The sequence below is a fragment of the Chenopodium album genome, chromosome 9, assembly GCF_948465745.1.
Source record: "Chenopodium album chromosome 9, dcCheAlbu1.1, whole genome shotgun sequence".
Taxonomy (NCBI): domain Eukaryota; kingdom Viridiplantae; phylum Streptophyta; class Magnoliopsida; order Caryophyllales; family Amaranthaceae; genus Chenopodium; species Chenopodium album.
Window position 1 is genome coordinate 62,978,687 of NC_137842.1, and position 25,277 is coordinate 63,003,963.

At 35.2% G+C, this 25,277-nt stretch overlaps 2 protein-coding genes across 2 annotated transcripts; both read left to right on the plus strand.

The window, feature by feature from the left end:
- The first annotated feature begins 329 nt into the window (after positions 1-329).
- Positions 330-7,695, plus strand: LOC145558699 (DNA-repair protein XRCC1-like). Its single transcript, XM_081620012.1, has 8 exons — positions 330-497; positions 924-1,299; positions 1,405-1,593; positions 3,192-3,303; positions 4,807-4,892; positions 5,048-5,167; positions 6,946-7,032; positions 7,177-7,695. Exons 2-8 carry the CDS (start codon positions 1,054-1,056, stop codon positions 7,531-7,533), a joined length of 1,197 nt encoding a protein of 398 aa, XP_081476138.1. The 5' UTR covers positions 330-497; positions 924-1,053; the 3' UTR covers positions 7,534-7,695.
- Positions 7,696-9,357: 1,662 nt separating this feature from the next.
- LOC145558700 (N-terminal acetyltransferase A complex auxiliary subunit NAA15-like) lies at positions 9,358-24,778 on the plus strand. The gene is made up of 26 exons (XM_081620013.1): positions 9,358-9,625; positions 10,432-10,510; positions 11,589-11,671; positions 11,770-11,919; positions 12,234-12,349; positions 14,024-14,129; positions 15,403-15,474; positions 15,562-15,677; positions 15,972-16,104; positions 16,355-16,432; positions 16,513-16,566; positions 17,042-17,112; positions 18,439-18,493; positions 18,604-18,699; positions 18,901-19,029; positions 19,134-19,216; positions 19,305-19,535; positions 20,921-21,053; positions 21,132-21,239; positions 21,523-21,654; positions 21,866-21,922; positions 22,052-22,149; positions 22,235-22,293; positions 22,380-22,491; positions 22,806-22,906; positions 24,029-24,778. Exons 1-26 carry the CDS (start codon positions 9,575-9,577, stop codon positions 24,208-24,210), a joined length of 2,685 nt encoding a protein of 894 aa, XP_081476139.1. The 5' UTR covers positions 9,358-9,574; the 3' UTR covers positions 24,211-24,778.
- Positions 24,779-25,277: the final 499 nt, after the last annotated feature.

Here is a 25,277-nt window from a genome sequence, read left to right on the forward strand (position 1 = left end):
TAGCAGTTCTTTGCCAAAAAAAAAAAAAAAAAAAAGAAAGAAAGAAAAAAATCCTACCAAACCTACGTGGACAATATTGTGAGAATATGTTTTAAAACCGACGCAAATAGGGAATTAATTTACAATTTAGCAATTTTTAGGGAAATCTTCCTGAACATGAACATTTAAATATTGAAAAATACAAAATTATTGTAAAATAAGTTCAGTTTAAGAATTCCCGTTTTTAAAAATGTTTATTTAAAGAATATTCATTTTTGTTATACTACGTAATATAAGTTCATTTTTGAACGAGGGATTATAAATATATGTACTTGGTCTCGAGACCAGCCTTCACGGGAAAAACACACCCAAATAACCCAGAGCCCATTTCGAAGGCTCTAACGGTCCAACCCAAACCCGTCATTGCGCACACCTTCCTCCTGCAAAAGCATAGGCAAAACCATCTCACAAGTTTCAACGACATTCTCTTTCTCCTTCTCTCCATAATAATCAACCAGGTACAACTCTTCCCTCCCACATTTCTGAGATTGTAGTATTTCTCATGATGTATTTTCAGTTCACTGTAGCATAGATTAATCCTAAACTGTTCATGCTAGTCATTTAATTTAAATTCTTTGATTGCATATTTGCATGTACCATTTTTTTTTCATTACTTTTTGGGTAGTTATTGATGAATTTCTTGATTTTGACTGTTTATTTTGATTGATTTAAGTGTTTATCTAAAAACCCTTTTTAGGAATTGGGGTATTTGTTTATATTTGGTTCAGAAATTGGAGTATAGATGATTTTGTTGGGGGCACAAGGTATGGTACATTTGGGTGTATAATAGAAATTGCGTGGCCATGACTTAGACCTGAAATTGATATTGATTTGAACTGGTTTATTATAATTATTAATATGAAATATTGATTTCAATAATGCAGGACTATGTTGACATAGAGGTGCTTGTTTTGGTTTTGTATGTGGGTTGTGTTCAAGACTTTGAGTTGATTCATCAGTGAGTGATTGACTGCTACTAGAAGTAGTTTGAATAGTAGGGGAGTGATTTTGATAATGTCGTCTTCGAAGGCGAGTTCCAGTAGTGGGACTGCCACGAATCCGAAGCGAGCCTTGCCTTCTTGGATGAGTGCAAGAGACGATGGAAATGGTGATAAACAAGTTAATGATAGGATGGATGATGATAGTCAAGTGAAAAGTTTGCAGAAAAGAGCAAGAGAGGAAGGCAAAGGAGTGAATGATGATGGTGAGGAGAAATTATCTTCAGTTGGTCCAAATAAATTGGAGTTCTCTAAGCTTTTGGTAAGCTTACAGTTATGTTTGGAGCTTAGATTTGTGTATATTCCCACATGATGCAATTTTAGTTAGGTGTGAGAGTAAATGAATATTTAATTTTAATTTGGACAGGAAGGGGTGGTTTTTGCTCTGTCAGGCTTTGTTAATCCCGAGCGAGGTATATTGCGGTCACAAGCCTTAGAAATGGGGGCAGAATATCAGCAGGACTGGAATTCTAAATGCACTCTTTTGGTTTGTGCATTTCGGAATACCCCGAAGTTTCGACAAGTTGAGGCAGATGGTGGAACAATTGTTTCAAAGGTTTACTCATTTCTATTGTGTTGGTTCATCTTGCTTGTATTGCCTTTTAACATGTTTTATTATATGTGACAGTAGGGGTTTTTTCTGTTGCCTGGTAATGTCAGTGGTCTTGTTAAGGGATAAGTGTCAATAAGTGAAAGACGGTATGCTTTTTCCTTTGAATTACTGCCTTGGAAGGAGCTAATTTTGTCATTTGGATGGTTGCCTGTACTATCTTCTCACTTCTAGTCCTATAACATTTTGCCTACATGTGGCTGTGGTGGTGTTGTAGCAGGTTTTTATAAAAAAAAAGGAAATTTTGACAATAACCACCTTCTGTTATGTCCATTTTAGCAATTACCACCTTCTATTTTTTTATTTTGAAAATTACCACCTTCTATTTTCAAAAACATGAAAAGTTACCACCTTCTTGCCCCCCAACTACCACGTGACGTCATTTTGGGCCCATTCTTTCCTTTCCCTCCCTATTTCCCTCACATTTCTCATTTCTATTTGGATTCTCATCTCCCCTTTCACTTTTTTCCCCCAAACCACCAATAATTGTTCGTCAATTTTGATTTGGAGGAGTGAATTGAAGTGTTTTTGATTGTTTGGGGGAAAAAAAGTGAAAGGAGGGATGAGAATCGAGTTAGGAATGAGAAATGTGAGGGAAATAGGGAGGAAAGGGAAAGAATGAGCCCAAAATGACGTCATGTGGTAGTTGGGAGGCAAGAAGGTGGTAATTTTTGATGTTTTTGAAAATAGAAGGTGGTAATTTTCAAAAAAAAAAAAAAATAGAAGGTGGTAATTGCTAAAATGGACATAACAGAAGGTGGTAATTGTCAAAATTTCCAAAAAAAAAAAAAAAAAAAAAAAAACCCTTTTTAACACGTCACATCTTGATCAGGAGAAGGTTATCAGGAAGGTTGGGGACGGAAACTTGTATCTTCACTTGAAGCTGATCTGTTTTCTCTGTCAATCATATAATCACAGCCATCAATCGTAGAATCACACCCAACTTAAATGATAGTACAAGGTGATAAATAATGAATTTGTGGAATACTTTTTCAAATTTACATGACTTATAGGACAGGACCTCACAACTCGCAAGAGTCAATAATCAAAGCATTTAAGTTACATAGGGAACAGAATAGAAATGGAAAACAGATGAACTAAAATACGTAATTGTGAGATGATTGTATTACATCTAATCAGGGTGATGCTAACCTTTGTTTTCTGATGGCCCTTGCATTGTTCAATATTAACGTGTTACTCCCTCTGCCCCCCAATAAACTTCCCATTTTTCACAAATTATGTGTACTAAACTTCCCATTTCTCAAAAATTCATTTTGGGTAGGTTCAAAAGATTAAACTGTTGTTTTGAGTCTTCTTATCTTCCCATTTTGGGTCCCTATTTTTTTTTATCACCTTCCCTCAAAACAATAAACTCTACCCACTCTTTTATAATTGCTCTTCTTAAAACCCATGCCCGTAATACTTGGGATTTTGAATTAGGACACAGGTAGATAATGTGATGTTCTCACTTTTACTTTTGTTTAATTTAATCTTAATTCTAAACAAGTTGTTAATCTTATATGCTCCAGTGTGTTTATTTTTAGGACTGGTTAACAGAGTGCTACACCCAGAAGAAGCTGGTTGACATTGAAACTTATCTTATGCATGTTGGTAATCCTTGGAGGAAAAGCAACATAACTCATAGAGGAAACCAAGGTACTATGAATTCCTCCTCTTCTTCTAAGCATATTAGGCAAAGAACTAAAACTTGAGATGGTAAGAAAGATTGGGTGCTGAAAAATTCTATTATAATAGCTCAAAAATACTCTGCATATTCAGAAAGTAAGACTTTTGACTGTCGTCCTTTTTTTTACTTTGCTCTTGTCTATGCTTGCTTTATTAAGAAGACGATTTTGCTTTTTATGTGCGTGATTCAGCTTGGATAAGCTTTTGTGCCTGTGTGGAGTTGTTTTTTATTTTTAAATGGGGGATCGAGGTTGCAACTTGAAATTGTTTGTTTATGATGAAGCTATTATGTACAGTTGAGTGGTGATGGAAAGTTGAAGTTATAATGTACAGTTGAGTGTTTACTTCAGGGTATGAAAACATATAAACTTTAGGCTTTGACAACATGCCTGTAAAGTGTAAACCTGTCCTGTTTGAGAGCAACGATTTTTTCTTGTGGAGTGATTAAGTTTGTTTCTATTTAAAGGTGTTCTGATCAACTTATATGAAATGCTGCCACAGTTAAGTTTTCCATTTTGTTTATGCTCCTTCCCTCAGACTGGTCTTAATTTTTCTCAGTCATTTAATGGTGAATATTCCTTAAACTTTAGACTTCACATAGCCGTGTACAGAATTTGGAAAGAGGGTGTGAAGCATTGGAATTTCCAGCATTGAGGACTAGATGAAGATTGTGTTTCCATAATTTATGCTAGTGATCTTCTTATCTAGCCCCCTCTTATCTGTAGCTATAGACTACTATAATTAAGTGATCAAATAAATGAGTACACTGACTATACGTGTAAGTGTCAGCTAATGTGAAATAAGAGTCCAATCTAGGTTGTGGAGTTGGAAGGGCCTTTTGCTGCACTCCAGCTGCTTAAGATTTGCAGAAGTACAGACAAGAACTTTAGTTTTGTGGCTAGCCTTTTCTTGGGCTCTTCCGTTGAGGCTGAACTTAAAGCTGCACTGGAGACATAGGTGCCCATTGTGGTCCATTGCAAAGTATGGGACTTGAGTTACACATCAGTCATATGAGGGGGCTGATGTGGGATTTATATAGGGCTATAGCTAGCTTTTGAGGATGATTCTCCTTTGGTCCTGTATCTCTCATGTACTAGTACGCTTGCTAGGGAATTGGGATAAAAAATTACAGCATCCTGCTTATGAAATTTTCTAAACATTGCTAGGAACAAAAACCTCATTGCTATCATTTTCTGTTTGTTGCTGTATTTTTTGCTTGTGCTATTTTTTTTCCCTAGTCCTTCCTATGATGAGTTTGCATAACCATTATGGAATGTTTTTCTAATTCATCAGAGCATTTGATATTATGGATCATCCAATAAATGAATTGTTTCATTTGTTGCTTCCTATAATCATTAGGCAGTTCCTACAATCTTTTAGAAGCTTAAAATGCCTTTTTCCTGATTGAACTGCAGCTTGATGCTCCTTGATAGTGTGTGCACTTCTGGGGGCTAATATTCTGTTTGCTTGCAGTTTCTGAAAAATCCCGACATAATAAATCTCGTAATCATGAAGTGAAACGACCTGAAGTTGAGTCTAGTATTCCCAGCTCACCAAAGGTTAGTCATACAAGTTCTAGCTGCTGTTCTGTTCACAGTTTCTTGACAATGCTGGCATGTATTATTTTGCATGTAATGCCTGCTTGCTAGGCTTCAGGCAGCATGTGAACATATGCTTTCAGTTACATTGGTCAAATGTATTTCCATTGCTGCAGGGATTGAGAGAAAATGCATCAAAAGGTCTTCGAGAAAAATTTGCTGCTTCCAAGGTGAAGAAATGGGCAGTTGATGATTTGAACAGGACTCTCACATGGCTTGAAAGTCAGGAAGAGAAGGTACATTAATTTGCTTTTAATGCAGTTTAAGAAATCAAATTATCAAAGCAATTATTTGTTTATTTTTAATTTGTGTCCTTCGGGAGATAAGATTGGGACTAATTTCTGCAAGACACTTCAGTCTTCACTTGGACACCTCAACTATTTTGGACCATATATTACTGTATTATTGGAGTAAATATAAAATATCATAGAGAAAAGAGGAGGAAAATTATATGCTCGTGAATGGGTCAGCCATTAGATTTCTAGCAAAGTTAGCAAATAAGTCAATCTATTTGTGCTTGTGTAGATGTAATGGTGGAAAGCACATGCCAACGTGCTCTAGATCAGTAATTGTTTCATGAATGCTGTATGACACTGACATGTCCCTGTACTTTGTCCAAAGTTTAGGGTCGTTTCTCCATGTCCAGATTGCTGTAGTGCTCACTAGTGCATCAGGTATAAAGGAAAGGACACTTTGCGAAATGTAAATAAGTCAGTTATAGTAGGTTGGGGAAGGCTCAGTGAGTTTGTTAGAGGGAAAGGAAATCAGCAGGCTATATGCCTATATATAGAGTGGATCAGATAGGAAGGAAATATGCAGAAAATTGTTGAGAACTTGTATTACTTCGCTTGGTTTTGTGGTGGAATTGTCCATAGCATTACTATCAAGTGTATCAACTATCAATTTACCCTTAAACACTTGTTTTTTGTTTATGTTTTTCTGTTTATCTATTGTATTGCAACTCTTGAACTTTAACTTGTTGGTGACTGCGATAGGTAGACATACTTAACACTTTTAAATTTATCCGGGTAATATTGTTCAGATATATTCTCCACCTTTCAAAGCTTTAAAGTACAGTGTGTATGATATCCCCTATACAGCTATACTTGCACTTCTGCATTGAGACCTTTTGTACAACTACAATAGTGTTATTTATTTAGTTTTATTATGCTCACCCTTCTTCTTCTTTTCTTTCTTTCTTTCTCTTTTTTTTTTTGTTTTTTTTTTTGTTTGGGGGGGGGGGGGTAAACCTTTGTAAAATTTTCAAGATAATCTTCATGTCTAGCTTTGAGCAATGTATACCCCTAAACTTGTGAATTATGCCCCCCCCCTTTTCTTCCACCTAACTGTATAGTTTTAACACTATAATCCTCTTTGTCTGCTTAAGGTGAAAAAAGAACCTGATATAATTATTTTCCACCTTAGATTAAGCATGCATGTCCCATTAATAACCAAACATATAGATTTTTATCAGTGCCATGTGCTGGCATGAGCCTGGTTTGGGAATCGATGTAGTGGTAGTGTCCAGCAATCCTTTTAATTTAAACTAAAAAGTTGCACTGGAAGTGATTTTTTCTGGAGGTGCTCGACAATAGGGAATAAGAACCGCATAATTTGAAATACATATCACATTGGGCTGATAAACTACAAAAATCTCTTTCTGAGGGTGCAATAAAGTAGCAGAGGTTCTTTGTTTCGTTTTGAGTGTTCATAATGTGCCGTCATGAGGTTAAAGCTATTAAGTTTGGTGGTTTTAGATCTGTAAAAGTCAAATGTAAGCGAGATAGTCAGACAGAAATATCAAAAATAGCAATAATGTTGAGGAAAATTTCCCTTTTACTCGCTAATAACCCCAAGCGAGAATCCTTTGTTTTTCTAGCCACAACTGCCCAGACAAATATACGAGTATACGTGTTGTGTTTGAATTGCGTCTTTACTCTTTACTGTGATTGGGCAGATATCATCTTTTTTCAGACTTTCAATAACTGGTTTTATTATACTGTTTACCTTTCAGCCTGAGCCGAGTGAGATAAGGAATGTAGCTGCTGAAGGAATTTTGATCTGTTTAGAGGATGCCATAGACTTGCTTGACAAAGAGCAGGTATGCATAGCTTGCTGTGTGAAAGATTCAGCAAATTCAGTAGTTCTTGCTGCATTGCAAACCAGAAAGCGCAACATTTATTGCTATATTATTTCCTCTTATTGGTCTTACCACAGTGGTTTTCTGTTTAATTTTGGAGTCCAGGATTTACAGCATTTGACTGAGCAGTGGAACATTGTCCCTCGGGCAGTTGAAGAATTGATAGAAGTGCAGGGTGCTGAAAGTTCTTTCTCAATTTCCAAGGCTGATCTTCAAAAGCAGGCTCTTGCGTGTAAGAAGATCTACGAGGGTGAACTGAAGGAGATGCCTGATGGTTCGAGTGAGAAGAACAGAGAGCAAAAGTCTACCAGCCGTAATACAAGAAAAGGCAAACAGGTTGTCTCAGCTGATGACATAGCTGGTAACTCAGTGGATTATGACAGTGATGAAACAATTGAGATGACAGAAGATGAGATAAATGATGCTTACAATAGTATAGCCTCCAAGATACCTAGTTTATAAAGGACCTGAAATTGTGTGTATGACACTAGAATATATTGTTGTTTTCTACTTGTGGACTTGTGGTGTCATATACACTATTGTGTAGCATGCCAACATGGATCTGTACATTTAGACTTGTTCTAATTGTTGTATATGGTCGTTGTTACTTTTTTTTTTTTTTTTTTCAAAAGCGGTTGTTGTTACTTGTTAGTGATTAAAAACAATTTCTATATGTAAAAAAAAAAAAAAAAAAATTAAATAAAAATAAATAAATAAGAAAAAAAGAAGCTGGCTGAAAAGGTAATCTCTCTATCCCACATTTGAAAATTCATTTCCAGATTTACCTATGATGGACCTACAATACTCTACTTTTTATAACTTTTACGCGTACGAAAATGAAAGATATCTACCTTTTAAGACGTTTCTTGTTGTCTGAGATTTTAATATCCTTATAATTATGAATTTACTAGTGATGGATGTCCTATATATTCAAGTGAGGAAGTAAGAGTAAAACTAATGAGAGTCTTGGGATGTCCTATTTACTCTTCAACTTTGCCCTCCCCTCCTTTATAGGTAGGGAAGGGCAAAAAGGACGAGGTAACATAGTCTATTGATGTTCATATTAAAATAATCTATGCCTATACACTATAACTAATCCCTTACTAAACAAAGCTTTTACATTCCTCATATCAATCTCTAAAACCAAAACTTTTACCAAGTTTAACCACACAAGTTGCAGTTTTCAATTACACGGACATCATCACTGATGGTGCACATTATACTAGACACACTTTTCTGATGATACAATAAATTTGGTAGTATTCATTACGTTGTCGAATGAATCCTAGTTTTGGAGAGAGATGAATTCTTAGAGTGAACTCTCTACCCCTTTCTAGGGCATGGTTCAATTGTGCTTGCAAATGTCCAATGATTAGGTGCTTCTTAAGATCATCCTATATGAAAGTACTATGATATCCCAATCTAAATTTAGTAAGCCCCCTAAGCTGTAAGCTGTTTCAAGACTCATTGGACAATGAGTTCAATATGAATATAATGGGTTTACGTTCCAAAAATTTGCATTGTTGAATTGAATGAATATAATAATAAAAAAAAACACCTATTGAAAGCCTAACTTGTGGTTTTTCTATAAATTAATAAGATAACAAATATTTTATTGAACCAAACAACACTAAGTAACAAATATTTCAGATTAAGAATCATATCTAGGCGAAGATCCATTGGATGGAAAAATCTAATTCAATTAAATGTAATCAACATTCAAATCGGGCGTGGCCTTAGTGCAAAATCTAATGCCCAGACTCACACAAAGTGTAGGGCTTGTTAGGCTAAAATGGATTTTTTGGGATTTTTTCGAGCTGGTTTTGGGATTTTAACTAAAATATATATTTTTAGGGTTTTTTTTTTTTTTTTTTTTTTTTTTTGGTGTCCCGAAGGCCATTGTTAATTAACTTTCAGGTATAGTCTATTAAAACACCTACCTCGAATCCTCGATACCCATCATGAACCCACTTAAAAGACTGATTAATGAGATTTGAACACATGACTACTTCATCAAGTGAACTCTTATACCATAATCATGTTAAATGACTAATTCAACCAAAAGTTTAACCTAATAGTCGTAGCTCGGGATCAATTTATATACTCAAGTACTCTACCAACTTATACGAACTGAAATTATTATACTCCATATTAATTTTACCGAACTGAAATTATTTATACCGAACACTTGGTATTATAGAATCAAATTCTCCAATTGAAATGACAATTTTACCCTCAAAACCAAGAAAATTTCAAGTATTGCTTTGCTTGTCCCTATTCCCTACTTTTCTCCATCCTCCTCCTCTCTCTCTCACTCTCTTCTCTTCTTCCCTTTTCTCACCCTCAGTAGGGTTGCAGCAGATAAACGCCACCTCTCTCTTTCTCTCTCCTCCATTTCTCTCTCTTCCGCAGCCATTAAAACTCCTTCAAGCTTTTCTTCAAATCCACCACTGTTTCTCATCACCTTCATCGTCTCTCTCACCTCGGAAAATCGCAGCCGAAAATGGGCGCTTCACTTCCTCCTAAGGAAGCCAATCTCTTCAAGCTCATCGTTGTATGTCTTCGCTATTTCTTTCTTCTTTTTGCTCAACTCTTTTCATTAATCGAGGTTCAATTGTTTTGTTGTTGATTTATTTGCGTCATTGAATATTCTGCGCCACCCCTTAAACCCTAGATTAGTATTCAATTGTTTGGAATATTTATGGCTTAAATTTAGGATTTTTTTTGTTGTTTTTTTCTTATTGATTTTGATGCTTTGTGCTTGATTTTTGTTAAATTTAATTATTGGGGTTTTAGCTTGATGTTGTTCTTTGTTGACTACTGGTTTAATTACTCAGATAATCACATTTGTTGTTCTAGCTATTAATTAATGTTAGCAATACGAATGCCGGTTGTTTTTTAACAATGGGAAACAGATGATAATGTAGAATTTTGTTTCATCATAGTGGTGTCAGTGGTCCAATGACACACTGCTGGAATTGGTGAATTGATCAATTGGAATTAACCATTCTTATGCTGATTGTTATTCTCGAGCTTTATAAAGTAGAACTTGTTTTTTCTGCGAATTTTCCGTCGTTAATTCTTCACAGTTAAGAATTACAAGCATTGTCTTGTTTACTGTAATAGGAGATAAAGAGTAAGACTTGTCATGTATTCCTTCCCTTGTGATGTAGCTTGGCAGACTAGGGGGCATTGGGTTTATTATGTGTATATGTAGTCAGTAGTTTTAACATTTGAGGCTCAACCTTTTTAGCTCTGAGTTTCTGTTTGTTTATAAATTTTGGAAGGTCTTAAATACAGTATTGTGACTGCTTATGGATTTATAATCATAATTTATTTTCTGCTCAATTTTTTGCCCAGAAATCCTATGAAACAAAGCAGTATAAGAAGGGATTGAAGGCAGCGGATGCCATTCTGAAAAAGTTTCCGGACCATGGAGGTATGTAAAAATCTTATGTCATATAAGTTTCTGACTCTGGTAAAGTGAATCTTCCATGTATATATAATATTATTAAATTAGCAAATTCAGCTGACAGTGAGTCATTAGTTAGGTGCTTTGATTTTGATATATTGTTGTGATCGCTTGTTTGAAGTTCTATTGTCGAGGGGCTCTTCTACCACATTTTTTCCCTTCAAAACTGGGTTAGACTGTTGAAACTTGAAAGTTCATGATTCTGTTCAACCTGAGACATCAATTTATTATGTTTCAAGGAAACTAAGAAAACCCAAATCATTTGTGAAGTTGTTATACTCTTACTTTAAAGATTGCGAGGACTCCTGGGAATTGTTCCACTAATGATTTTTCTTTCCTTCAGAGTACACTCCTTGATCCAAAGTTGGCATCTTTGTTTTGAAAAACTATAAAGCTTCCGTCTTTTGCATCAAATTTTAGATGGCAGCTTGTGTGGGGTTTTATAACATCAGGTTCATAGGTAGTTATCCACTTATCCCCTTTCTTGCATGCCATCCAAGGCAGGCTTGCATCTCATGTTGCTGCAGTGTGATCAATGAACATGAGGCTGTGCCGCCGTGGTATTAATTATTCATGGTGATCATCGATCACGTCTTCCTCCCCAAAAAAATTCTTTAGCTTTTAATGCAAGTTACTTCTTCCGAGCTTGTGAGAAAACTTGATTTTTTGTTTTTCCTTTTTGGTGATAATCTTTGTGTATGCATATGATACTTTCACCTGTTGCTCTTACCTTTTTTACTTGGAGTAATAGCCTTCCCAATCACTCAAATGTCTGTTTTTTTTTTTTTTTTTTTTTTTTTCCCCCTAAAAGATGCTATTCACAACTCTTTCCTGGTAGATCAAGCAGTTCACTGCCAATACACTGAAATGTGGGTGTTTGTATGTGAATGGGCTATGTTTATGTGTGGGGAGTTGCTTTTTTTTTTTTTTTTTTTTTCCCTTTTTTATTGGTATGATAAATTCTAAATAATTGTGTTCTGTAATTTAGTTTCAAGACTGTAGGTCCTAATGGCAAACTTATAGTCTATCTTTGAATGGTTAACAGAGACTCTGTCCATGAAAGGGCTAACTCTGAATTGCATGGACCGTAAAGCAGAAGCTTATGAACTTGTTAGACTTGGATTAAAGGTTAGCATGTGTGTTCTTAGATTTCCTTTAGTGGATTTTATGGTTTGGTCTTGTTTTCATTGGGTAAGATTGTAATTTTAATGCATCTCTTGGTGCAGAATGATCTCAAAAGTCATGTTTGTTGGCATGTGTATGGCCTTCTGTATCGCTCAGACAGGGAATACAGGGAGGCTATTAAATGTTACAGAAATGCCCTGAGGATTGATCCTGATAACATTGAGATTTTGCGGGATTTATCTCTCTTGCAGGTGATATACTGTTTACTGTTTTCCTTTTCTTTAGAATTCTTACGACTTGGCCACTCTCTTGGAAGTATTATGGGTCAGTTTAATGTATCCTAAGAGCAATGATCTGTTATTTAGGTTTTGTGGTATGTATATGTAAGACATGGAACTAAAGAATCCTTCAGTAATCTCTTCTTAATACTTATGAGTATAGCCAAATTGTTAAAATCGATAAGAATAAAAGTCTTTACTCATTAGTCACATTGAGTATATATGTATCTCTTTCTCTCTTTTTCTTCTGTAAAATTGTAAGGCATTCCTTGCTGATTTTCCTGCAGGCTCAAATGCGTGACTTGACAGGATTTGTGGAAACAAGGCAGCGGCTTTTGAGCTTGAAACCCAATCATCGCATGAATTGGATTGGCTTTGCAGTTGCACACCACTTAAACTCAAAGTATATATGTTTTCTCTTCTTAAGTTGGTTTTCCATCTGGTTAATATCTGTGCTTAAACTCAAAGTATATATGTTTTCTCTTCTTAAGTTGGTTTTCCATCTGGTTAATATCTGTGAAAAAAATTGTGCCCTTTTGATGTAGTTTGGGATGGTATTTGTAACTGAGGGATTATAGGACTATTCCATCGTTTGAATATTTTCTTAACATCTTCTATTAAGGAGAATGCTGCTGGATTATTTTAAAATTTTTTTGCAAGTGTAATTAGACCATGAGGAGATAATTTTTTTGTCTGTTGTGCCTTAGGCGATTTTTTGATTTGTTCCATAACTCACTTTCTTGATTTTCTCAATATTTGGGTTGTTGATTGTCTGGACTCTGGAGTCCAATTAGAAACTGGTTCTTAACCTGGCATTTTAGCCCTGCACTTTGTAGTTGAGATAAATTTTATCTTGAATTTCTCAATATTTTAAAATTCCTTGTGGACATGTGCAAGTATGATCTTTTGTGTGTACCCACTTGCTAGTTTCCTTTGGTTGGTACTTTTTTATTTTACTTTACTTATTTTATTTTAATTTTATGAGGTGAGCCGGTGCATCAGTGCATGAAAGGTGTACCTAGTAAATTTTACGCATTTTGCATAGTTAAACTCCTTGCCAATTACTTATCTCGTCTGCAAGAGGTTGGTGGAGATAAATGAATTATAAGGTATAAATTAAAGGTGACCAAGAAGTTTTTTCATTCTTCAGATTTCCCATGTTGAGAAAGCCAGGTAGTTTTAGCTTGATTAAGTATGAGGTTTGCAAATTTAGGGTCTTTGTAGTTGGAGGAAATTGATTTGTACAAGCGCTGGACTCTATTAATCCAAGATGATTCTGTTCTCTCTGATTTAGATTATTGCTATTAAAAGCTCATATGGCCCTAGGTGGTTTAAAATTGGCCCTGTAAGTCAAAGATATTTCTCCACTTCCCATGGATTGAGTGCTAGCGTGTAATGTTTGCTTGGATTACCTTTTCTGATGAGTGATGTTGCTTATTGTTTTGAGTTGGTGCACCGATTGAAGTCGACAATGTTTTGTATATGGTCCACATACTTGCGATGCGCTTCTGGCAAGACATTTAGGTGATACCTAGTGACATGGTTTCTTTGGAAGGTCCAAACAAAGCTCAATGTAGTCGAGGGTGCATTTATTGTGTTAGGGCATACTGATTGTTCATATGCAAGATGCTTAAATTGTCTACTGATGTTAAACCTTCATCTGGTGGCTTAGGCATTCAGCAGCAATTCAGTTGTCAATGAAGGGCATGAAGGTTCCAAGTAAAATAACATGCGGGACTAATGGGCCCTTATAATAGTTACCTGTTTGACAGGATCAAATATTAGATGAATTTACTAGGATGTAGGACTGCGAAATAGGACCAATTGTTAGTGTGTTTTGTACTTTTGTATCAGATGGAAGTTTCTTTGTTTCGGTGAATTGTTCACTGATTGACTTGGTTCATATTACTGATAATCATTTAAACGTCTCCTTGTCTTGCACATTTCATTCTGTTTGTGCATCTGTAAGAAAATATTATAATGTACTTGTATAATCCAATAATGTGATTTATTGGAAGTTCTTGAAACTTGAATATCTGCATTTTTCTAAATCTTACTCTTCAATTTTGGATTGTAGTGCATCAAAAGCAATTGAAATTCTAGAGGCATATGAAGGAACACTGGAGGATGATTATCCACCAGATAATGAACGATGTGAGCATAGTGAAATGCTGCTGTATAAGGTACCTGACTATGTCATACAAAAGACATGCTTGGCACCTAAATGTTAACAGTATATTTTTTTGTTTGGGTCGGGTGGGTGGGGGGGGGGGGATGTGTGTGTTTCCAAGTGAGGCGTCCCTTGCAATGTGTTATTTATTTATTTATTTATTTTAATAACCAATGATAAATGCTTTTCTTACTTGCTGAAAAAGTACTTGGCAGCTCTTTCAGCAAACTTTTGATTTACCTACGTTCCAGTACTTGTGTCATACCCTTGTTGGACATGAGTGTTATCTTTATAAAAAAACAAAGAGTAGAAACCATGGACGTGTGCTTGTTAGGCACTGTTGTGGAGTCCACTTTTGAGGAGTGTGAACACAACCTAAAAACTAGGCGTGTCCAACTGTTGCTATGAACTCTGATAGTCTGTGCAAATGTTAACATGAATGCAGTCCCAATTATTGATTTTTCTTCTGTTCTAATTTTATATGTCATTTAGATACTTGTGTTTTCTTTGAGCTCTATGTATCCTTAAAATATTCTTCCCCTGTTTCATCTTTATTGCAACCTGTAGAGATTACGCTTCCCAACGCACACTTTAACTATTAACATCTTTAATATATGTCTGAGTAAAAATATTAAAAAGTGATATATTAAAAGTATAATTTGAGACGAATCTCACAATATCCTACGTGACTATGTTAGGGTTGTGTGAATAGTGTATCTAAATGTAGCGATTTATGTGGAATGGTGCAAGTATAACGTTTTGTGGTGTTGATGTTCTTATTTGTTGTTATGACAGTTTGAAGATTTTGGTCTTGTTAAATTAGAAGCTTATTGTCCATTTATTTATGGTGAACTGAGCTATTAATATAATCCCAAACTTTAGGTTCACTTGATTCTTTTTTATCTATGCTTTCTCTTAATTCTAGTAGAAGAATTCCTATGTGTTTTATAATTTAATCTATCCAATGTTTGGACTTCAATTTAAAATAGTAGCTGAATTAAGTTATTAAGGACTACTCTCTCGTTTCTAATTTTCTTCTTGTTTTGATTTTTTTTTTTGAGAGAATCACCATCGAAGCAAGATTATTTAGAAATTGAGGGAGTAGATGGAGTATACGTAACATATGGAACACATAAACTATTTCTACACTCCATGATTCACCTGTAGTTCAATTTCCAATAACAGGGTTCATTTGCTGGCTTGCTCTTGTGCTATCTGCCTTTAGTTTTATGTTCTTGTTTTTGTTAAGCAATGACATTAATCAAATTTGTAATTTCTTTCTGTAGGTGTCTCTGTTGGAAGATTGTGGATCCTTGGAAAGAGCTCATGAAGAACTACAGCGGAAGGAAATCAAAATCGTGAGATGATAATATGACTTTTGTCCTGGTATAGTTTCTATGTGTTGATCTATAATCTTGATTTTTCCTTTGTTGGCTTGGATATAGGTTGATAGATTATCTTACAAAGAGCAGGAAACTTCTCTTCTGCTGAAACTTAATCGTCTGGAAGAAGCTGCAAAACTATACAGAATGCTGCTCTCCATGAATCCTGACAATTATAGGTTTTTGCTATTTCATGTCTTTTGTTTATTAGCGAAACATAACTTGTTTTTAAAACACATGCAGACTTGTATAGGAATCTGCATGCTAGTTTTCTGTATGAATAATCATATTTAATTGTTTGTAGTTGTGGAAAAATGCTCGCTCAATTGTTCAAAGTGAGATGTGAAACATTTTCTGCCAATATCCAGAACCTTATAATATCTTGTGATTGTATCTCTATTATGCTGCCAAATGGGGTTTGCTAGGAAGGTGGATTGAGGCTAATTCATCTTTCTTTCTCTCTTTTGGTCTAGATACTATGAAGGTTTGCAAAGATGCCTTGGACTATATTCAGAAAAAGGACAGTACACTTCTGAAGAGATAGAGAAACTCGATGCTTTGTATAAATCACTGCAGCAAGAATATAAATGGTCATCTGCCGCTAAGGTTAGGAATTTATAATTATTAATTTCTTCAAATATTTGATTACCTCTTTCTCTATTCAGAAAAATATAACGTTCTTGAGTTACATTCTCATTTCATAAACCTTTTATTTTGATTTAATTGGATGGATTCTCATTTGTTATTCTTTATTTATTTTTATTCCTCAGAGTTTAGCATGCTCCTCCCTCGGGCCTCCCCAATTTTGTTTTTGCTAAGCTTATTTTCTTGTTTTACTGGTTTTATTTTCTACCAGCGGATTCCACTTGATTTCCTGCAAGGGGAAAAGTTTCAAGAAGCTGCAGACAACTATATCCAGCCTTTGCTTACCAAGGTATTCTGAATTTTGCTACCTCTATTTATCTGGTTGTAATTTCAACATATTAATCCATGCTTGTTATTTGATGCTTGCAGGGTGTTCCTTCTTTGTTTTCAGATCTGTCTCCTCTGTATGATCAACCTGGAAAGGTCAGTATACATTTTAAAGTGATGTGAAATTGGACAGATGTGAATGTGTCTGACATTGTTGCAGTTCTCCTATGTATTTTAATTTTTAGCTTTGTACATTTTGGCTTTCACACTTGTCATGTCGTCAGACAAAATTTTGACTATTAATGTTATTAATTGCCTATCAGTAAAACACGTGTTGTTATATACTACTTGAATATATACATAGAGATCAACCCAATAACCTTTTACATAAAAATAATGATTTTTTATTTTTTTAATTTTTCATTTATTTAAGTATAATATGTTGTTAAAAAAATATGGTTGAAACTAACTTAAGAATAGTTTCAAAATGTTGACATAATGAAATGCATTATTTTCTTGTGATCTATTTCTCCTTCCACCCTTTTCTTTTGTTATATGGAGGACAGTCAGGGACATGGTCAGATTGTTTAATGTTCTTATATATCATCCTGCCTTTTTCTCTACTTATCAGGTAGACATTCTTGAAAAGTTGATATTGGACTTGGAGGGTTCACTCAGGAAAACAGGAGGTTATCCTGGAAGGTATGTTGACTTCTATATGCCTCTTGTTATAGAGCACTTCTGAAAGTTCTGATATGCTCTCACGGTAGGTGCTTTTTTTTATAAGTAGCAAACAAGAGTTTGTATTGTAATAATCTGCTCTGTAGTTGTACCTTGGGTTGGATAAAGAGGCATGTCATATACTACCTCCGTTACATATTAGTTGCAACTTTTGCCATTTAGGGGTGCTACCTATTAGTTGCAACTTTCTATTTCTTTCTTTTTTTGGTAAAATTTTTCATATAAAATTACTACTTTACCCTTACTAAAAAAATCATAATCTCAATTACCTATTATAATCTGATCACCTTAACCATTAACCCAAAGTCATTAAATTAATGATTCTCAACAAATTAATTATTCCCCAACCAACTTCATTCACCCTTCAAAAAAAAATGGAACCAACTTCATTTAATGAATCAAACCAATTCATTGCTATTTTCCAGATTTGGTGAAATTTCAATACCGTAGTTCTTCTGGGTTCTTCTTCTTCCATGAGTGGTTCTTCTTCTTCCAAGAGTTTCTCTTTCCTTCCTCCATGAATTTCACTCTCCTACCTCAATCTAACATCTAACCCACGAATTCCTTACAATTGCACTTTGATCTAACCCACGAAATTCATCACAATTGTTCTCAAACCCACGAAATCCTCACAAAACCCATGAGTTCGTCACGAATTTCCTCACAATCGCTCTCAAACCCACGAAATCCTCACAAAACCCACAAGTTCGTCACGAAATCTTCTCAAAACCTCAAAAAATCCTCAGATCTACACTTAAATATGGTTTCTGGGTGATTTCTGGGTTGTTTAATGTGCGTGTGGGTGGTTTCTAGGTTGTTAGAAGTTGCGAGTGGGTGGTTTCTGGGTGGTTCCGGCTGAGAGGAGGTGTTTTCAGGCTGTTGGGCGACGATGGCGGGGTGGCTGCTGTTGGGCGACGGTTGCGGGGTGGCTGTTGTTGGTGGTGGTGGTTAATTTTTTAATTACCTTCACTTTCTCTCTCCTATCCTTAATTATCTATTGTTTGATTCATTAATCCGCTATTATGAAATTTTGTCTTAAAATCCGTGTCAAGGTGAAAGTTGCAACTAATATGTAACGGAGGTAGTAATTTATTTCATTTTATTTTGGCATGTTGTTGTTTGCTCTAGCCAAAATGTTTTTTTTTGGTCTACCCCTGGGCAGCATTGTATTTCATAACATTAATGGTTGTGTCTTGTGTGTTGATTTTTCTGCTTATCTTTCTGAGAAACTTGATTATTGTATCTGTATTTCTGAAAATTTGACTGCTAAGCTTCTGTAATTTACAGAACCGAAAAAGAGCCTCCTTCTACCTTCATGTGGACTTTGTTCTTGGTGGCACAGGTATGCTTTTCTGACATTTATGAATGTGTAGTTACTACAGTTTACAATGAGTTATCCCTATTACACTTTCTGAAAGTTCATTTGCTCTTTTTCACCTGTTGCTTTTACAGCATTACGATAGACGTAGTCAATACAGCACCGCTCTTGAAAAAATTGATGAAGCTATAAATCACACCCCTACAGTGATTGATCTTTACTCTGTTAAGGTTCGTTCATATCTCCCGCAGCCTTTTTAAGATTTCTCGAGCTTGCCTTTTGTAGTCCTGTTCTCGTATGTATCACATTCTCATTATGTGATCAATGACTCGTGTTTGTTAAATTGAGAAGTGTACTGCCTTCATCTTTATTCTCTGAACTTTGTACAATTATATGCTACCTTGCTTATACTGTATGCTATGTTTCCACAGAGCCGAATCTTGAAGCATGCTGGTGACTTGAAGGCAGCTGCTGCTTTAGCAGATGAAGCCCGATGCATGGATCTTGCTGATCGCTATGTAAACAGTGAATGTGTCAAGCGTATGCTGCAAGCTGATCAGGTCTGCGCTTTTCTTTTTCGTTTTCTTCTTTTGCCGAACAATTTTTTGGACCTTTTGTGTTAGTTCCATTTCTTATATTTTCCATCTGTTGGACATATATATAGGTGACTTTAGCTGAGAAAACAGCTGTCTTGTTCACAAAAGATGGTGATCAGCATAATAATTTGTATGACATGCAGTGCATGTGGTACGTATTTGGTATTCAATGAATAATTCTCAATGCAATTTATATATATGAGAAAGATATTGATTGTGCTTTTGATCGTGTATGGAAGGTACGAGCTTGCATCTGGTGAGAGCTATTTCAGACAAGGTGATCTTGGACGTTCTTTAAAAAAATTTCTAGCCGTGGAGAAGCATTATGCTGATATAACTGAGGACCAATTTGATTTCCACTCTTACTGTCTAAGAAAAATGACTTTGAGAACGTATGTGGAAATGCTGAAGTTTCAGGACCGATTGCATTCACACTCGTATTTTCAAAAGGCTGCAGCTGGGGCAATCAGGTGATTCTCTCATCCCCCCTCCACCCCCCTCGAAATGCCATGGTTAAGTTTGTACTGAGATTGCTGTTCAGTGGTCGACTGTCAAATCTTTTTTTTCGGTCACTGTCAGTTTACATTTCCTGAACGTGTGGAACAGATTTTATATGGATATACACATATTTTATGGAACACAAAAAGTTGAAAACCAGTGCCCCCCCCCCCCCCCCCCCCCCCACCCCCACCCCCCACCCCACGTGTGCGCTCGCCCACACACACAAACACCTTTTGGAGCCTTTGCTGAAAAGCATTTCGAGGTGATTTAGCTACGTACTAAATTGTGTTCTATATGGCAGCTACCTGGGTCAATAATTTATTTTACTGGGTAGGTGGATACCCTGCTATATCTCATATGTATTTTGACATTTTTTTGTCTATCATTAACATTGGGGATTTCTGTGTTTTTTTCCCCTTTGCCTACAATCTATGGCCAAAAGATTTTCAGCTCAGGTGCTCCTGCTAAGTATCAAATGTAATGCGTGTTCATGTTGTTCCGTTTCCAAATGTTTGTTTTTTGTGTACTATCAATCTTTTTGCTAGAGGGCTAGATACTCTTATAAATGATGGTATTGGAATGTATATTGATTAGTAAAAGATTTCATGCCTCTGCCCAATACAACAAAATTTGATCCCTAACATGATTTTTCCATTACAAATCAAATACACCTATAAAGTGTTTTACTAAAATTCATGAAAAAATGAGAGATTTGGTGGTGGAAAATCATCTTGTATGCTGTCTTGTGAATTTGTCGTTACTGCATACAAAAGTTGATTTCTGAGAAGGCTGGAAAGGTTAGATCTTCAGATGTTCATTTGATATTAATTTTTTTGGTGCATGAATTAAACTCTGTTTCTGCAGTTCATTACTTTTCTTCAGCATAATGCCTATGCCCAATACAGCAAAATTTGATCCCTAACATGAATTTTCCATTACAAATCAAATACACCTATAAAGTGTTACTGAAATTCATGAAAAAAATGAGAGATTTGGTGGTGGAAAATCATCTTGTATGTTGTCTTGTGAATTTGTCGTTGTTACTGCATACAAAAGTTGATTTCTGAGAAGGCTGGAAAGATTAGATCTTCAGATGTTCATTTGATATTAATTTTTTTGGTGCATGAATTATAACTCTGTTTCTGCAGTTCATTACTTTTCTTCAGCATAATGCTCTATGTTAGTACATCAAAATGTATATTAGCTTCTCTATATGATTTGGCTCTGCAAGTTGATGCATAATCTAAATTTATGATGGTTGACCTTTTCAAGTTTTTTTATTACCCTTTTTTTTTTTTTTTTTTTTCTTTTCCTGTTTGTTTGTTTGGTGTTGACTATTTTTTGGTGGCTGCAGATGCTACATTAAGCTGTTTGATGCCCCCTCCAAGTCAGCAACTGAAGAAGATGAGGAGATGTCAAAATTGCTTCCTGCTCAGAAAAAGAAATTGCGGCAAAAGCAGAGAAAGGCAGAAGCCCGAGCTAAGAAAGTATGTGTCTTTTACTTAATGATGATCGTGGATCCTTCTTGTCCATTGAATGCCAATCTAATCTCTGTCTAATTTCAGGAGGCGGAAAGTAAAAATGAGGAAGCAACTGCAAGCAATGTCTCGAAATCTGGAAAAAAACATGTTAAAGCAGTGGATCCTGATCCTCATGGAGAGAAACTTTTGCAGGTTTTGATAATTTTTAAAAATTGTTTTTGAGACTTTTTCTAAAAAATATGTTTCCTCCGTGTTAACATAGTTGACACATTGCTTTAGCCTTTAGGAATATTTGCCAATACATGACTTCAAACATTAATACCTTTAAATATTAATGAGAGTGAACAAAACCCCACATGGCTGCTGTTTTTTTAAGTAACCAAGGAATTGTAGTTTTAAAATTTGTAAATCCTTTTAGTTAAAGTATAATTGCATAATTACTGTATAGTTGCATTGAAACAATTTATTCTTGTAGGTCGAGGACACAATGATGGAAGCTACAAAGTATCTGAAGCTGTTGCAGAAAAATTCAGCTGATTCTTTAGAAACGCACTTGCTTTCTTTTGAAGTAAATATGAGGAAGCAGAAGGTTTTACTTGCTTTGCAGGTAATTTGTCTGCATTTTGGATTTGAACACTTAAGTTTTACAACTCTTAACTGGAATAATCACTTTAGTTTGACACTATTATATTGCCATTTTGTTCAAATGTCATAACATTACCTTCGTTTGTTGGTTGGAAATTTGGCATTATAATATAAAAAATGTTATTTTTTTTGCTCTTTGATTGATTTTTTATTTATTTTTGTTTTTTTTAAAGGCTGTAAAGAATTTGTTAAGGTTGGATGCTGAAAACCCAGATTCACATCGCTGTTTGGTATACTCTTTTCTCTTTCTTTTTGGCTGTTCCTTTCATTTTCCATAACTTGGTTTGCGTTGGTGGGTGTCTTCGTCCTTCTAATTATTACCGTATTGGTTGAGTGCTGAAGTTTTTTGCTTATTACAGATTAGATTTTTCAACAAGGTGAGCTCTATGCCTCCTCCTGCCTCTGATGCCGAGCGGCTTGTCTGGAATGTCTTAGAAGCAGAGCGTCAATCCATAAGGTTTCTAAATTGTTTGTATTGCCATGGATAAATTCTTTCAATTTATCCTTATTCATTCTAATTGCTTCATTGCTTTCTACTGCAGTCAAGTGCATGAGAAATCTCTGATGGATGCAAACATGTCGTTCTTGACGAAGCATAAAGGTGCTTCTGGAGATTTTGGCTCTTGCTCTCGTTTCCCGTGTTTTGGACCTTTTGGCAATATGTGCTGACATTTATTATTACTGCAGATTCCTTGATGCACAGAGCAGCAGTCGCAGAAATGCTTAATCTTTTGGAACCAAGTAAAAAGTCTGAGGCTGTTAAGTTGATTGAAGAGTCATCAGATGACGTGCTTTCGATGTAATGTGATCTCATTTGATATTGTAAATGTTGTTTTAAGTGCCAATATCATTCTCTCAATCTCAATTAACTCGCTCCATTTGAATTTTTAAAGTTGAATTCATAAATTTTTCATTATATGTTTCCTCTCACTGCCAGATAGGGAAAAGCATTATCATATGTGATCTTGTTTTGTTTCAATTTAAATTTTTGATTACTAGTTTTATCTTTTTCATGTGTGTTAAGAGACCGTGAAGCAGATAACATAATTTGAAATGAAATGAGTACTGTTTTTGAACTTTGTAGGCTGATGTTGAAACTTAATATTTTTACAGAAATGGAGCTTTCGGCCGTGTTGGGCAGTGGAAGCTTAAGGACTGTATTGCCGTTCACAAACTCTTGGAAAGTGTTTTGGTTGATAATGATGCTGCATCCAGTAAGTATTTTGTGGCCTTTCTAGTATTATTGCCTTTCTTGTCAAAGTTGTGCATCATATTTAGTCCTAGAATATTGACTGTATTGACAAATTTTTCATGAGCAGTTTTGTAAAGAATCTTGATGAATTTTGTCTACTGGAAATAGCTGTAAGCTCTGTAACGTCTGATTTGGACAAAACTTTAACTTAAATGATTCAAGTTGGAAGTCCTCTTTCCCGGAAATAAAGGGGGAAAAATGAAGATGGTTTACAATGGCTTTAAGTCTGCAAGCTATAAGTTTGGTATATCCTTCTGATGTACTTGGGTTCAGGACCTTAGAAAAATTATCTTACTTGAAAGTCAAAAGATGAAACATTGACATTATCTGCAATAATGAGCTGTTGGCTAAGTTTTTTTTTTTTTTTTTTTTTTTTTTTTTTTTTTTTTTTTTTTTTTTTTTTTTTAACTTCATAATGGTTCTGTCAAAACTTGGTTTTGCTTAAAAAACAGCGAAGGTTAATTATTGTTCTCATTAGTAGTCGTCTGTTGATACTTAGATAACCTTGGAGTCGTGCCTCATGTCTTGAATACACACTTTACTTGAATGCAGTGATATACAAAGTAGGTTTTTTTATCTTTATTGTTTCGAGTTGTTTGTCCATGGTCTTGTGCCTTATAATTGTGTCTCAGACACAAGACAACTTTTAGTTTATCTTCTTTTGGAATGGCTACTCTTCATCATGTGTTGTGCACTATATTGTAGTTGTAACTCCAGTTGTTTCTGTTTCGGGTGTGGTTGGATATGTATTGTCAATAGTCACATTAATTTTTGTGCTGTTGATTCTGGTTCGGGTGTGGTTGGATATGTATTGTCAATAGTCACATTAATTTTTGTGCTGGGCAGGGTTGGAATGTTGTGGGTTTGGCACATGTGTACAGTTCTGGTTTGTGTAGGGATATTTGGATTATCAGTCAGTTTTTCCAGGCATACATATCTGTACCTATGTAATCTAATTAATCATCTCGTGAAATCTTGAGCTGTGATTTTTTGCCTTTTACGGGTTGCGATTTGAATGTGACTGATTGTTTTTGTTTCCTTGGTCAAATTTATTAATCTTCAACATGCTATCTAAATGTTGCAGGATGGAAGACACGATGTGCCGAATTTTTTCCTCATTCTGTGTATTTTGAAGGCTGCAAGAGCTCTGCTGTCTCGAATGCCTATCTAAACACCTCTTGCGAAAATTCTGAAAATGGGGCTGCAAATCATCCGGATACTGGCTCTGTCACAATAAATGGGAAATTGGAAGACCTGAAGATTTAACGAGCATGATAACACCCGTTTGCAGACTGATCTACGAGTATATGAGATGCCTATTTAAACATGACTTGGGTCAGAATGTCGGGAGAGAAAAAGGGGGTCGTGTTCCCGTGGAGTCAAAGACAATCTATTCCTGCCTGATATGCATGTCTTAAGTTATTGAATCATCAGAAGAAGGTCTGGGCTCTCATGTGCAAGTCATGCACCACACGATTATCAATGTGCCTTGCAAATGTGTATAATTAGGTCCATTATGACTAGGATTTTTTCATTTTTTGCCCCTCAAGATGTGCTTTCAATGAGATCCTTGCTTTTGGGTTATGATGATTTCATACTCCACATTTGGAGTTTGATTCTTCTTTTCAAGGAACTCTGGAGGGTTACAGAAGTTTTTGGATTACAGGGTTCCTTTTTGTGATCATCAAAAAATAGATGGAGATGAACCACTCCGAATTGTTGTATTGTTTTTCAGATATTCTAAATTATCTTTTTTGTATAAACGGCTTAAACGCCAGTCCATGTGAAAATTTTTGGTCAATTCTATAATCTTAGTAGAATTCTTATTTAGGTATGTGCTTGTTTCTTGCCTTTTTCTATGGCGGTTGTTGCTCGCCTACTTGCTCTGTTTCACTATAATTGCAATAGACCAATAGTCCTATACTCGTATTTGTGGTGTTTCAAATTCACTCTCTTTTATTGGTATTCTGTAATTTTTCTTGTTTCAAGTGTGATGTGTGAACCTTATCTTTACTTTTCATATACAAAATTTGTGGGTTTTTTTTCTTCATATTTTTCAAAAGCTCAACCATATTTTTATTTTATTATTATTTTTTTTTAAACTAATACTTCGTATCAATTTGCAGTGAAATAGTAAAAGAAGATAATTTCTTGATGAGCTCCTTAAAGTCTTCTTTTGAGGTTAGTCTGTACAAAGTACATATTTATTTATATAATAAAAACATGGGAAATTACTTAATTAATACCTATTGGAAGTGTGTACATATATGTATATAAGCATATGCCAATAAATAATTAATTAGTTAACTAATGACAATTTGCAAAACAAAATT